The 15,349-nt window shown below is 36.8% G+C and overlaps 1 protein-coding gene across 1 annotated transcript in view; it reads left to right on the top strand.

Moving 5' to 3' along the window:
* Positions 1 to 258: 258 nt before the first annotated feature.
* The window catches only part of LOC113671475 (uncharacterized), a 29,887-nt gene continuing 14,796 nt past the window's right edge, over positions 259 to 15,349 (top strand). Inside the window, exons 1-13 of the mRNA XM_089206148.1 lie at positions 259 to 746; positions 1,564 to 1,826; positions 2,880 to 3,006; positions 3,781 to 3,853; positions 4,580 to 5,238; positions 6,403 to 6,487; positions 7,188 to 7,255; positions 7,764 to 7,848; positions 8,177 to 8,196; positions 9,246 to 9,324; positions 10,050 to 10,087; positions 10,870 to 11,011; positions 11,323 to 11,562. Coding sequence (XP_089062274.1) covers positions 1,582 to 1,826; positions 2,880 to 3,006; positions 3,781 to 3,853; positions 4,580 to 5,238; positions 6,403 to 6,487; positions 7,188 to 7,255; positions 7,764 to 7,848; positions 8,177 to 8,196; positions 9,246 to 9,324; positions 10,050 to 10,087; positions 10,870 to 11,011; positions 11,323 to 11,562 — 1,861 coding nt within the window. The 5' untranslated portion in view covers positions 259 to 746; positions 1,564 to 1,581. The remainder of the gene's footprint in view (positions 747 to 1,563; positions 1,827 to 2,879; positions 3,007 to 3,780; positions 3,854 to 4,579; positions 5,239 to 6,402; positions 6,488 to 7,187; positions 7,256 to 7,763; positions 7,849 to 8,176; positions 8,197 to 9,245; positions 9,325 to 10,049; positions 10,088 to 10,869; positions 11,012 to 11,322; positions 11,563 to 15,349) is intronic.

Here is a 15,349-nt window from a genome sequence, read left to right as displayed (position 1 = left end):
ACGCAGTCGGCTGCGCCTCTTGAGGCACTTTTTCGTTCTTACCACATTTGACGTTATCTTTGATTTAATCACTGGACAGAAGCACGGCAAAATGGAATCTATTTGTTTTAATGAATGCACAAATACGCACGCCAAACGTGATCGATAGCGTGATGCAATTCCTCTCTCAGAAGTCACGCTTAGGTTTGTCACCGACCGCTTCCGTTTCTGCGCACGCAAAGACGGAAATCACTTGTTGGTTGATCACCAACCACCGCCACTTCAATTTCTGTGAACGCAGAGACGGAAATCACTTGTTGGCTGATCACTAACCATCGCCACTTCCGTTTCCGCGCACGCAAAAACGGAAGTTGGTTTCTCACCAACCACCCTTCTCAGTCACGCGACGAATGATCACCTTACTGTTTGAGGAATTCAACATTGACTTCCTGTGCATACACACAACTCGCAATTTTTGGATACAAGATATTCAGAATGGTTTCGTCTATTCCCGGTTCCTCCCTGTTTTGAAATTTCTTTCATTGCCAAATCGGATCGACGCTGGAAAAGAAATTTTCTCCTCTTTCTCTATGGGAAATTCTGTTATGAGCTCTCATTCCACACCAAAAGACGCCTGATCATTCAATCAGCAAATATGTGGATTTGCTTATAAACAGAAGCGTGTGAACCGTTAAAACTATGGACCAGACTTCGTATTGGATTTTTTTACGAGCCTTGTGAAGTATTCGTTAAAGTAATTGGATGTGGTATGTCTATTCACGCATTCGGTATGTTACTGAACGAAAACTTTGTGCATTTTCCGAAGTTCCCCATGTCAACTGCGAGGCTCCATAGGGTTTTTGCTCGATATTGGCGCCCGCACAGGCGTACTGTTTTTTAAAAAAAAAATTGTGTTTTTGCTCTTCTAGGTCACCAAAACCCATGAATATTGCGGGTGCAGTTGCTAGAAACTCTAGATTCCATCACATAACTGTTTTTAACACTCCTATTCAGATAACAATCGTGCGATCGTATTAAGCCGCCATGTTTGTTTCGTATGTTGACACTTAACAAGCTCGCGGTATGTTCGCACCGAGACCTCGCGGGTCAATAAATCCTGTGGACTTGAATCCTTTTTACTTCTTAATAAAAACCCCAGACGATATTTTTGTGGTGTCCTTAAATTCAGTCCCATCAATACCCCGTTAATCACTACGTTGGGTCTGTAATGCAGAAAAGGATGAGGATTTTTGCCAATATTTTGAATGTCATTTTGAAACAGGTCTACCTCCTGTTTTTGACTTTTTTATTGTACTAATTTCTTACCTCCACAAAATCCTCGTTATAGCTTTCAACAAAATAGAGCTTGACTTGTTTCAAAATGATTACAGCCTGTTGTTTATTCTTAATTAACAATGTTTCAATATCCTTGGCCACCACATAAAGTTACTAAACTTTTTTTTATTTGGCTGATTCTGTTGGAAATATTGCATAGACAATTAGACTTTTGATCAAAAAGTATTGTCTCCTATTACTGTATGTTAAGTTTGTTATTACACAGACTAATTTTGATTTTCTTCCTAGATGTGATTATCCATAACTATGGAGGGACAATCACACTCTGAGAGTGAAGAAGGGATTTTCTGTCGCAATGTTACAGTCCTGTTAGCTACTGATGTTACCAAGCAAAATGACCAATTATTTATGCCAAACACAATTGAAATGGCAAAAATAAAAAAGAAAGAGAAAGGGCAGTATGTAAGCGGAATAAAATTCTCCAGCAATATGTCAGAAGAAGAGGTAAAAGGGAGAATCCTTTCACATTTTCCAAATTTGAAAAATCAAAGGTACATAATCTTATAATTGTTTGGTATTCCACTATTTTAGTATTTTACCTTATCTGAGTGAATGCTACATGCAGTATATAAATTATGTACAAATTATGTGACAGTATTACATTTCATAACAGGGAAAAATCACAGATACAAAGCAGACTATAGAAATATCAGTGCACCAAATGAAAACCAAACTTTGATTAGTTTGATATGTTCTGTTTAGTGTGAATTTTTCAGTGACAAACCCTTAAATGAATAAGATTATTGTTACATGTCATATAAGACACTGTAGTAATAATTTCTATAAATTAATTCTGTTTTGTTACTCTTTAGTGTGTATCCTTAATGCCATTTATTTTTTTATTCTTAGGTAATAACACAGGAATGCCAATTTAGTTTTAGTAAAAAAACCACACGCCAAAATAATAGAAAAATAACTGACCCAATAAGAATTTTTGCTCATTGCTTTTATGGTATGTTTTAAAAATCATTAAATAAGGGTCATCAAGGAGGATGGGAATACTCCTTATTTACCACTATAATAGTGGTGTACAATGGCTTGTCCAAAATGGATATGATTTCTAGGCTTCAGTTGTAAATTAAGGTGGAATATCTTATTATTCTTAACCCTTTGACTCCCAGAAGTGATTAATCTGAAACTTCTCCTCATAATGAGGAGAAGTTTCAAGTTAATACATATTATATATATAGGAAGTCTGTGTTTTGAGTTTTCCATTGTACAGTGCTCGATGTGTAGATTAGTAGAGTGTGATGTATATTGAGATAAGGAAACAGGCTTGTAGGGATGAAAGTATAGTCTCTGTTTTTTCCCTATCTCTTCATAATTATATATGTGTATATAAGAAATAAAAAATGTGCCAAGTGCATAATGTTGAGTTAAAAGCACACTAGAATTTTTAAGAACATGGGAGAAGTGCGGAGAAGCACGAGCTGAAGGCAAGTGCTTCTTGCAATTCTCAATACTTTTGCAACAGTCATATTAATTATTGACTAGCATGTAAGTTTTTATTTTGTAATTGCAGTTGTTCCTTTGTTTATAATCAGGTTTTTTTTTGCCTCTGGGGTTGAAAACCGCACAAGGCTGGAGTTCCATGGTGAACCACGAGTATGGGATGGGCAATTCATGAAAAGGACCCTCGGAGGAAATTCAGCCCTTTACATCTTTACTGAGGTTTGTGGAAAAATAATAAAATAAAGTGTTGTGTCAAGAAAATAAAGGACAAGAACTGGAAATCTGATTGAGTTATGGAAATGTGACAAAATTTTATATTAGAGTTGAGCTGTTTAATTGCGAAGTAAAAATAAAGTTCAGTATGTTATAAAGCTAATAGATAATAAAAATATATTTATTTATTTATTTGTTTCTACAAGTTTGGAATATTTAACATTCTATACACAGCATAATTAATTTATCATTTGACCTTGTTTTGTCATTTATAGTCATACTTGCTGTATATGTTTGGCAGTCAAAATATTGCAATCAAATGATTGTGACTCTCTACTGGTAGACAAACATTCAATCCAGATTTATTCATTAAATAATTAAGGATTGTAATTTCCATTCCTTGAGAAGCTGCCTTGTCTGAGTGCACCACTGTGTATTGCATTGTTTTATATACCTGCTGCCAATTGATATAGATATTTGTAATACTTTTGACGAGTGAACATCCCTGGACTCTGCAGTAAATAGAAAGCTCAGATGGCAAACATTTTGTCCCATGTGCTGCAAAAATATTTAAAGGATATTGAAAACAATAACCTCCATATGGCACACCAATATGCTTGGATATGTGTGTATTTGTCCTTGGACATTATCTGTTCCTTGCAGCTCAAAGTTTTCTTTGAGCTTCATTCACTAGGAAATACCTGAGGATAGTTTCTGCACCAAATTAAATGGAGGCTGTTGTTTATACATATGATTATATATATAATTGGTTCTTTACAGATGACAAATTCTGAGTGGTCAGAGACATTGTCACAGAAGCCAACTGTTCATACACAGTCTAGGAATTTTGCAGGTAATTTGTATATTCAAGAGGAGTGCCTGAGTGATCTGTAGTAATGCCATATTACTAGCTGTCTTCCAAAACTGTAGAGGTTAGCTTTTTATATACCCTTTCTAGCAGCACAAAATATTATACACTGTATATTAACATCTGATTTTAAGGTGCACTAAAGTTGTGCAAATTTATCCAGTGTACAGCTTGATTGCTTGTAGCCTGGAAACCATATAATTAAGAAATATAAAGGTGAATGCATGATCAAGAAAAATTTTGAGACAAGGGCTTAATATTGAAACAAGCTCTTAATTTGTTGTTAGAGGTGAAAAATGTATGAACATCTTATTTGTATGTGAGTTAAACATTTACTGGACTTCATGGCCAGAAAATTTCATAGCTTTAATTGTATTGAAAATTCTGAAAGTTGTATAGGCATTGAATACATTAGTTTTATTAGCTTATCTACTCTGTTTTAATTCACTCAAGGTTTTAGTAATTTCACCCTAAAGGATAAGCTTTGGACTTAATGTTTTCTCTGAGTTTATGGCTGCTCTAAGTACATGTCAAGTTTACTGACCTAAAAGATTGAGCCATATTGACGGGTTGATTGATACAAAATTTTCATGCTCAGCAATACATAAGAAGATTGCAATACAGTCAATCCCATATAATTTCTGAGAACTGAGACCTCCGTACATTGCACATATATCTTTCAAGAATAATTTCTATGTACTTGGCTTCCAGGTAAAAAATCAGGAAAAAGAAGGAATGATGGAAGTGCCTCTGCAGTTGTATGCAAGAGGGCAAAGGAATGCAGTGCCACTGGTGTATCACCAATTGGCAATTTAAATACTCCCATGCTGTTGCATTTTGTAAATGTGCCACAAAATGGACCACAGGGCCACAGAACCACAACAACAACAACAACAACATCCCAAAAGAACATCAGTTCACAAAACGTTTATTTAGACAGATTTTCCAAAGCAACTGACTCTCAGAGATATGCCACTCCAGTTGCATATACATGTACCAGAACAAGCAGCACTATTGTTCCAGGCCACCAGACACAAGCTTCTGGGGGCATTTTACCATCAGCCCACCCTCCAGTTTCTATGTCATCTTCTCCTCATCTTCCTAAATTTAACATGCAAACCTCAGTTCAGGAACACCAATCACAGCCAATTGTTTCAAGGGCTCCTCAAAGACAATTATACCATTTGGTTCAAGATGATTTAACTGTCAGGAAAGATACCCTCATTGCATTACAGTTGGGAAATAGTATTCCAGTTACAAATCCAACAGAACTTCAAAAACAGATTCAGACAGGATTAGATCAGCAGTATGTTTTGCAAAACACAAATAGTTTGCTACCAGGAACAACTCAGGATGCTAGGAATAGTATGGCAAGTATATGAGAATTGCATAACAGAATGGCTAAGTGCAGGTTTACTTATGCTTGTAAATTGCCCTGCCCCGCTTTTTTACATTTGGCATGTGGCTAATTAGGATTCCTATAGTAATGTCAGAATCATTTTTCTTAGCTTATGTACACAATGGAAGTTTTACTGTGTCACCAGTAACTTTCTCACCATTATAATCTATGGTCAATTTTTTCTTGGTGTTAACTAGGTGATCTTCAATTGAATATCCAGTGTAGATTTCAATGAGGAATTGGTAATTACCTCATTATCAATCAAGTGCAATTGAGTTTAAGAAAAACGATTTGGATGAATGAAAAGATATTCACAAATAGGAACATTTCGGTTTACTTTAGTGTGTTATCCTGTTTAACTTGCACACTAAGCATGACTTTGATCATGCTTAACAAAACAAAGAATGAGCATGCCAACTTAACCAAAACAAGACATAGTGTGTCCTTCATTGTTTAAAAATATTATATGTGCATATTAGAAATGCTAAGCATGTTTTGAGCTTGTTATCACCTTTGTCCCTGAAATCAGAGTGGAGGATCACATACATATATACATGTATATAAGGACATACAGATGTACATATATAATATGTTCATAAACATATGTACATATACTATATACATGTACATACACATGGACATCTTTGGTTATTTTGGCTTTATAGTTTCATAACTTACAATCACCTTAACATAGTAGGGTGACATGATGCTTTCATAATGTCCATTTAGTGGTAGTTTCATGACTTTTGTGCTTTTCACTCAAACTGACTAACATTTTAATTTCTCAGAACATGAAGGATCACACAGTTGAAGATTAAGACTCCATATATGTAGTTTAATTCTGTAGCTGTCATTTTTTTGTTTGGTGTTTTAATTTGGAAGTATACAGAGCACTTAACCATTTAACTCCCATGATCTAATTGTAGGGAGTTAAATGGAAATAAAGATTCTGTACAGTGTTTGATATATATGTTGTTTCTTTCATGTTTTTGTTTGGTGCTTTGTGTAGTAAAAAAAGTTGGTACATGGAGAAATAATAATTAAAATGACTTCCTTGTCTTTATTGATTTCTCCTTCATATATGAATTTTATCTTTAGTAGCAATTAATAGTTTATTGTGTTTTGCATTGTTTAGACAACTCTTGATTCAGGGAATATTTTGCGGAGATCAGTGCCTGCTTATCCAACTGTGGGATCTCAATGGGGTCTTCAGGCGTCAGGTATGATTGAAATTTGGTGCTGGACTAAAAATATGCAAATATATATACTTGATAGATTAACATTGTTTATATACAGGGGCCACAATTAATTTCTTTACAATTTGGGAGAGGTACAATATGTATGTGCCTGAAATGCCAGGAGCTGTAACAAACAATGACATCAGTTTGTCTCCTGTAGTGCCAAGTCAAAGCCAAATTGGGCAAGGACAGTCATCATCCACATGTTTAGTATACAACAAAGGAGACAATCCAATTTCCCAAGAAACTCAAACCTCAGGTCTTACAGAGTCAGGTAAACCAACACCATGATAAGGGTATTATGCAAAATGTATGTATATATGAAATAGATTATTAGACATTAATAAATAAGATGCATTAGTATGTGTACTTATACCCTCATTTTCAAGATCAAACTTTGTGATGAACAAATTAGTACGGCAATTTAGTAGATTGATAGATAAATTAGTAGAATGAAACATAGTATCTTTACATTTAATAACTTGCTATAATGATAACATTGTGTGTGCAAATTATGAATTTAAGTTTTTTGAACCTGGGAATTTGGATGACCCTTTCCAGAAATTATTAAAAACCAGTATAACTGCTCTTCATAGCAATAAGGACAAGTTCTGAAAGAACATCAAGAGCATTGACAGTTGTGTTTTAAACTATGACATTTCTTTATTTATTATCCATATAGGGATACTACACAATGATCCCTCCAAACAAACAGCCGCAACTGCAGATCCACCACCCATCTCATATGAGGTATTTTATCTTTGGCATTTGGCTATTTTTGGATGAGTTATGGTTCCACTTTCTTTTGTCAAAAACCTTCATTTTTCAGTGACTTGGGGGCAATTTTGGATATCCTAAATTATCTTTTGTGGGCCCCTCTGCCTTCTTCAGTCATAAATTAAACTAGCTTAAAGACAAATAAATTTTATGGGGTGTGGCTCCTTCACTCTACTTTAGATTACTGGTCAGTTCCTCTCATTGAAAGCCCATCTGTTTCTAAACATGCACTTCTCCCTAAAGAACATGTTTTGTTTCAAGCAGCCTGAGTAAGCTGCAGTCTTAGGTCTCAAGGGTAATTTGCTTATAACTTATTCTGTCCATCAAAAAGCTGCAGCCCCCTGATTTATAAATTCAGTAATTAAGGCTGCAAACTACACTACCTTTTTCTCAGGTTTTATATTTCAAGAGTTAAAAATGTGCAAGTTGAAATGGTTTTTCTTTGTTGATTTTTGAATTAAATCACTTCTCAATTGTGTAGTCAGACTCTGGATTGAGTTCAACCAGGAACAATGACATTGGTGTGGCTATAGTTAGTACATGTAACTCTGCTGATCAGTCAGAAGGTAGGGTAATTGGTCATACACAACGTCCTTTGACAAAGTGGGAGGGCTGGAAGGAAAACATGTGGGTTAATGATGAATTGTGTGATTTTGATAAAGAGCAAAATATAATTTAATGGGATTTTCTGAATGTACATACATATGTGCATGATATATTTGCAATGCATTTATTACTTGCAAGTTTTAGAGTCAATGCATGTGTTTGTCCTGATCTTCATTTATTAAGTGATAACGTTTGATTGTTTGGTTATTTTGCTTCGTAAATATTACTGTAGCATTACTTATTTATTTAAAAAATGTATCGACACAGATAATTCTTTTCATCCCATAGATACTAGCACCCTTCCTGAGGTAAGTATCATCCACCTAAAGGTGACTTAACATATAAATTATGAAAGCTCCGTTTTGAATGACACCCTCAGCTTAGGGATTAAGGGAGAAAAAACTAGGTACTGGTGAATGCGCATTTGGAGGGAAAGTATTAGACTTTCACATGGGGGTAGGTTGCAAGGGATAAGTTTATGTTTGACTTCTAAATGTCTGCTCAGCAAACAAAACTGTGCGAGAAAATGGGCCAAAACAATTTCCTACAACTACATCCTTAGTCTGGTCTTCATTCTCAGGAACTTAAAGCCTGATCAATTCATGTTCATTTAGAGCATCTGGGTGGATAGAGGTTAACAGCGTGGCAGTTTTCAGCAATTTACATTTTCATAAGAGCTTTCACAATCAATCTTTAAGACTTGCAGTAATTTCATATTTATCCCAAGAATGACCATGCAATTTCTTTAATTTTGTTTCCAAATAAGTGAACTCATTTTTTAGAGTACACATTTTTATTGAGATTTGTACCAAATTTGATCGTGTAAGAGAGATCGAGTTGGAGATTTGTTGCTTATACCCTCATGCCTCATAATGGCACAATTGATATATGGACCTGAAATGTCCTATCTTCTGTGGTAACAAAAGGCAATTCCAACTCCAGGGTCATTCTTAATTTTTTTTTAGTGCGCATGTATGTTAGTACCGTAATACTTGGTACGGACAACTCATCTTATCTTATCAACTTATCTTCTTCTTAACTGATTATTTCATTAATGAATAATTCTTCAGCACAGATGTAGATAAACAGATAAAAGAAAGATAAGTTCTTGGGCTTATAATGGGCAAGAACAATACAAGAATAAAAAAGCAAAATAAATAAGTCTGATCAAATCAGCTTAATTTTTACAATATCTTAATCATCCATCCTAAACAAAAAAACTAGAAAAATGATTCCTATTTTGGGCATGGTATAGCCTTTTGTGCTACTGCATTACTACTCAAACTTGAATAGTGAACTAACTAAGTTAACTAGGAAAAAACTCAGTACAAAAAATTAATCTCTTTTCTTTAAACAGATTGTTAGTTCATCTGAGGATGGTGAATCCGCTTTGGAGGAGGGTCGGGAGATATGGTTTGAAAACCAGACATGCGGAGGTAAGGGTTGGATTGAAAATTTACAACAAAGTAATGGTTAAATAGATGAAAATATGATGTCAACCAGAGATCGAAGATGAACATTATATGAACAGTTATCACCTGTTTTCCACAACATAAAAAAGGTGCCGATCTGATTGTAGCTAAGTAAAGTCTCTCTCACACCTAGGGGTAAAGCTGAGGAGAAAAAAAATTATTCGATTAACAAAGTGGCTGTTCCACAAAACTGAAAAATAATGGGGAGTAAGAGGGTTTTTTTGACAGTTTGTACTTCTTGATAAGTAATTATCTACCATAATTGACTCTAACTAATGGAGTGCAAGGGCCGTATTGGCCATAATCCCATGTGCTGCTTGAGCAAGATACAGCTACTATAACCAGTTTATTAAGTAACATCTCATAAAGCACTGGGGCCATGCTTGTTCATTTTTGTTGAAGCATGTACAACTAAGCTCACTTGAATTTTAAGGGTTCTTCTCTAACAATTGGTCTGTTGCCTCATGGATTTAAGACAGAACAAGCTACTCTGTTCAAGTTTTGAAATTTACAAAAGGTTTTTTTATGTTTTCTTCAATTAAATTTCTGATTGGTTCTTTCCTTTAAAATTGAAAGTCCAAACAAACAGACATGATGCCTTTTTTGTTCACTCCCCCAATTAACTGTACAGATGGTGTAAAATTGTTATGGAAATTTGCTTTTTAATTTCCGTGTCCTAATTGTTGCAGTGGTCAAAGAAATATTTCCTTCATCCGGACCCATACTGGTAATCCATTGTTGATTTGATTGTAATACTTTGCTTTGAACTCAGGGATTTGCTTGGAACAATATAACTAATTTGCTATCAATTTAGACTTATTTTTGTAACCTTGTCTATGTTGTGCTATTAAGCCTTGTGTGGAGGTTTTGGTTAAGTTTAACTAACAATTAACCCAAGAAGTGGAGGTGAATAGTGGTGGATATTTACCATTAGCTGCGAAGCGGCCAGGTAAATATCCACCACTTTCACTGACACTGAGATGGATAACTGTCTTAGTAAATCACACAGAAACCAACAATTACGATCTAGCAAATCAACGCGCACAAAAAAAAACTATTTACCTGTATGATACTATAAACCAACACTGGATATTATTAGCTGATTATAAGTTTCTGAGGTTCTACATTTGATTTTTACTAGTACCGGTCTGAGCAGCATTTGCATTATATTTTCATTGGATTCCTTTTTTTGCCGTGCTTCTAGTGCTTCTGGTTCAATAGATGAGCCTAGACTTGCAGCTGTATATTATATATCATGCCTTCTAGTTGTCATCTCCGCCTGTATTTATTATGATATTGCGTTGCGCATTTAAACCATACTCTGGATGTGTAAGCTTGAATTATTAGAATAACTTCCCTTTGATTTTTCTCTACTTACACAACCATATGCTTTGAAGAGGAAGTAATGTATGTACTATCAATTTACCCTTTACGAAACTATGAGTATCATTTGTAAATATTTCTTTTAATTGAATAAAAGATTGCTTTGTTTTTAATAAAAACTCCTAGGAAAATATACGCTTCAGCATCACTTTGGCACTAAAGTTGCCTAGGAAGTACAGAAAGTTAAAATTTAAGGCCAACTTTGAGGATATTGATGCTGTACCTTTGGACATAGAAATCGGTAGTGCAACCCTCACTGGAAATATAAGTAAGTAAACATTTGTTTATCTATATGTAAAGTTCGAGTGTGTACATACAGTGAATTGGAATAACATGTATGATGAATTCGAAGTAAATGCTCAGCTGTCAGATATATATCTGCAGAAGAGAAATAACTCAGGCTTGTCGACATCAAGGAAGTTTTTCTTCATTCAAAACTTGTTTCTAACCGGCCCGCCTTTCAAAATAAATAGTACGAAATAATGACGAGACAGTGAAATATCACTTAACTGTAGTAGATAGTTAATCTACTTACGATATTAAATCTACTGACACTTGGCTGCCTTTCATTTTCGTCAGCATCTCATGTGGCTGGAAAAGTGAAGGTAACTGTGGAGTATGAGGGTTCGAATGGAAACTCAATTGGTTTTACCTTTTTCGAATTTATCAAGAAAAATGATCAAGTCATACTTGGAGAGCTCTCGGAAGTTAAGCTGGGCCAGTCTATGATTTTCAATGTGTTAAAGAATGTTCTTGGAAGTATTGAATCAAGTGGCAGTGGTATTCAAGAGGCAACCCCTTGTGGTGCAGGAGGAACCGGTATATAGTTAGTTTATAAAGATGCAAGGAATCATGCGCAACTTTTATTTCTATTTCTACTGTCACGAATTCGATTGAAAATTTTGATAAGTAATGGATACCCTCGTCTTAGTATTGTGGTATATCTTTCAAGTTTTGTGGTATCATGATATTCATTACTAGTCCTTAATTCACGAAGGAATTCTCTTTTAGGACAATTGGAAAATAGTTTTTTAACCTCGGCTACACAGGTCTCTTTTGTTTGGGGAAATCTTGTCAATTACATTTGTGGAGAACCAAAAATTAGAGCTGACTATTTTACGACATACAAGACACACTACCCACAATTCCTCCATTCGCTCTGACGAAGGGCTAACGCTCAAAATTTCAGCTTTGAAACTCCTTGCGGTGGTCAATTTACGTTATCAACTCAGTTGTTAAGAGGCGATCTCTGTAAGAGCGGCCCAGGGCATTTCGCATCGGAATAAAGTTTTCCCTCAAACTTTGCCCAATAATCTACCTTTGGTAGCGAGTAAATAAAACCACATTAGTTTCTGGAAATACGTTAAAATAAAATTTTTAGAGCTCTCAATAGTCAAAGCTGCAAAAGGCCCTTTTTTGACCGCTTGCGTCATCGAAAATTTCAAAAGTTAAAAAGCCCGGTCCTCGTATCACAACGCATGCAGCAAAAGATCTCGAGAAGAAACCCTGAATCTGTATGCTAGATAACCACTCTGCTCTATCGAACATTCTCTCTCCATCTATAGTGCAGGCAGTTCGCATATCCTTTGCAACTTGCTCTGGGTCTTGTTTTCTGCCAGTGTCTCGTCCAATATTAAATTTCTGTGTCAAGTATTGCCTGACATTTTGCGAAAACCGTACACTTGCACTTCTCTTATGAAGAGCCCATCCCATGGGAAGCTGTGAAGCATTTGTCAAGGGTTCTGTGGCCATTGCCACCAGTTCAGTCGAAATTTCATTCCCTAATGACAATGACTGAAAGTGATGAACCCACTCCCTCTTCACTTTGTCATAAAGACTTTCAGTCATGCTCGCAGGCACAGGACTCACATGATGAACTAGCAAGTTCATATGAAGGTCAAGGTCGGCCTGGGTCTTAAAATCTTCATCGCAACCAGGCTCAGGGCATTGATAGGTACTACCGTCGTTGCCATAATTGCTTTCTCCTGCTGATGCAATTCGTCGAGCAGTAGTGGGGAAGAATGGAATCTCCTCCACGAGATCCGTCTTTTTCTGTGGACAAATTACAATTTTATTCCATGGAATAAACTTTCCAGGCCCAACATTAAACGCTCTCCAAACGCGCAAGCCCTCATGTGTAAACTCAAAGTTGTGTAAGCTGTTGAAATTGGCAATCTTGTTAATTTCTAGGGTTGAGTTCTGTTCCTGGACTATGCACACTAACGCCGTCGTTCCCTTGACCGGTCTCTCTTTCAATGCGTTATACATGTCTTTGGCAGAAACAACATCATGGCCTTCGTTGCAGTATCTCCTGATTGACGCTTTTAACGGACACAAAATCCTGTCACATATCTTTTCCAGCCTGCGGCTCAGAATGATCGTACCTCACGAGTTCGATTCCCTGGTGATGTCCGAGCTCTCGTAGGGATGATACCAGCTTACTGTTGTGATAGCAACCTGCTTCATCTGATCTTAGAAAGGCCTTTTTTATTCCTGGATTTTGTAACTTTATGGTGACAAAGAGATTTTCAAGGACTGACAGCACTGAAAACCAGTCTTGTTTACAGCTGTTAAAAAGGTGTACGTAGCAAGTTACTTCTAGGCTTTCCTCCTGTCTTACAACAACGCTACTCACATGCCAATTGATTCCCCTCTTAGCAAACCATTCTGCTTGCTTTTCCCGGAACTTCATTGCTGTAAACTTCATTGCCCAGTCAACTACTATAAATGCTTCATCTCCCTCCAAAGAGTCAAGAATTTGACGCTTGCACTGATTCTGATTCTCTTCTCATTTTTTGCTTCATAAAGTTGGTCTTCCGCTTGAACCTTACCCAATTGCTTTGTGTACTCAGAAATAACACCACTTACTTCTTCAAGAACACTTTTCAGCTTCTCACAATCCTCACAATTCACGTTGTGGCTATGACTGCATACTTTCTGAAAGTCAGTGTCACCAGCATCGCTCAGTGCAAAGACCCTACAGTGATCGGCACATTTGCTATCGTCCTCTTTGCAGTGATTATGGTATGTAGTCTTCAAATACAACTTGCTCTCCTGAAGCCTCTTCCGAACTTCTTTACACCAATCCTTTTCCGCTCCCACGCGTTCCAGTTCGTCTATAATTTGGAGAAAATCCTTAAAACCATCCGCTCCCTCAGCTGCAGTATTGTCTAGACCCCGCAATGATTTCCTCTGTGTGGCCCCTTGAACTTCTAGTACTCTCCACATCGTGGATTTACTTATCGGTTGAAATCCAGTTTGTTTGCAATGGTCCATGTATTGATTAATGATGGTGCACTTGGCCACTGTGCGCACCACGTTAGGTATGACAAACTCTTCACCGTTCTCAAGTTTTATGGTGCGAGTACCGTAGGCTACGTCTTGATAGTAATATGGCCTCATAGTGAACTCTAAGAAGTGGTCTAGCTGACCATGTTGTATACGGATTCTATGACGCGGGATTTTTTCAATGGGCACTCCAGGCCCCTCACTCTTCGCCTGTGCTCTTGCCTTCTTTATTTGTCTATCGGAGAGGTTTTCAAATGGTTGATGTAAGCGTTTAAGCTCGTTGGCTGAGAATCTATCAGCATAAATACTCAGTATTTGAGTCTTAAGTGATTTTGTGGGAGCATTCTGATAGGCGACCATAAGGGTTTGAAGGCCAACATCAATAGCTGTCTTGCACTTCTGTTCATGGTCTACGACTGCTTGGAATAACGCTTTACCATCTCTTGGAGCTCTGACATCGCACAACAGCTGGCACGCTTCCCCGGCTTTTTGCACAAATTCAGATTTTTCAGTAAAGGAGCATTTTTCCCAACAATCTACTTGGGATTCCAAATGTGTAATCCTGGGTTTTTGTACAGCATCGGCGAGGCTATCAATGCATGCATTGAAAACTTGAATTGGATCTTGGACATTTCCTCTCGTTGGTCTGAAATCCTGTATTTCTATGCTTTCGTCAAGCGCCAACACGGCTGAAGGAGTCCACATTTCGTCATTGGTGCTGTGGGATAGCCTGGAAGAACTTGGTGTAATAGGTGAGCTCATGGCTAGTTTGAACTTCTCTAGAGCGGCATCTTTGCTTGGCCTTCGATTAAAGATATCAAGTTTTAGATGAATTTGTACACATAAACTAGGTAACATGCTTTCAAAGTCAACTGGGCGCGAGTGATTAAACCTAGCACGCGCGAGCGAGAAGTTACGCGAGAGAAAGACATGGCGTCTGTTCTCTCAGATGCTTACTACAGGCTTTTCGCCGAGAGCCTTGTACGCAGGCTAACTGCTTTAGCACTAGGCACATCTCTTTTGTAGTTTACAAAATATCTACAAAAACTGAATCGATACAAACAGATGTACCTTTCGGTGTGTCTTGCAATTAACGTAACCAAAAGGCAATTACCTCGAGATCCCTGATACAGGCAAAACTCCAGTAAGCTATGATTAATTACTAAAGTTATTTGTTAACAATTACCGCCCGTAGAGCATTTTCTTATTGGAAAAGGGTTATGTATCTCAGCTTATGTACACAACTGCATGCATCAATATCAAACGCTTTTTATTCGCACAAACTCTTTTACCTCACATAAGCGCAGGAATCACTGTC

Source organism: Pocillopora damicornis, chromosome 5, assembly GCF_964200805.1.
Source record: "Pocillopora damicornis chromosome 5, jaPocDami1.2, whole genome shotgun sequence".
Lineage (NCBI taxonomy): Eukaryota > Metazoa > Cnidaria > Anthozoa > Scleractinia > Pocilloporidae > Pocillopora > Pocillopora damicornis.
Note: the sequence above shows the minus strand (reverse complement) of the source record. Positions and strands in the feature narration are given on the sequence as shown.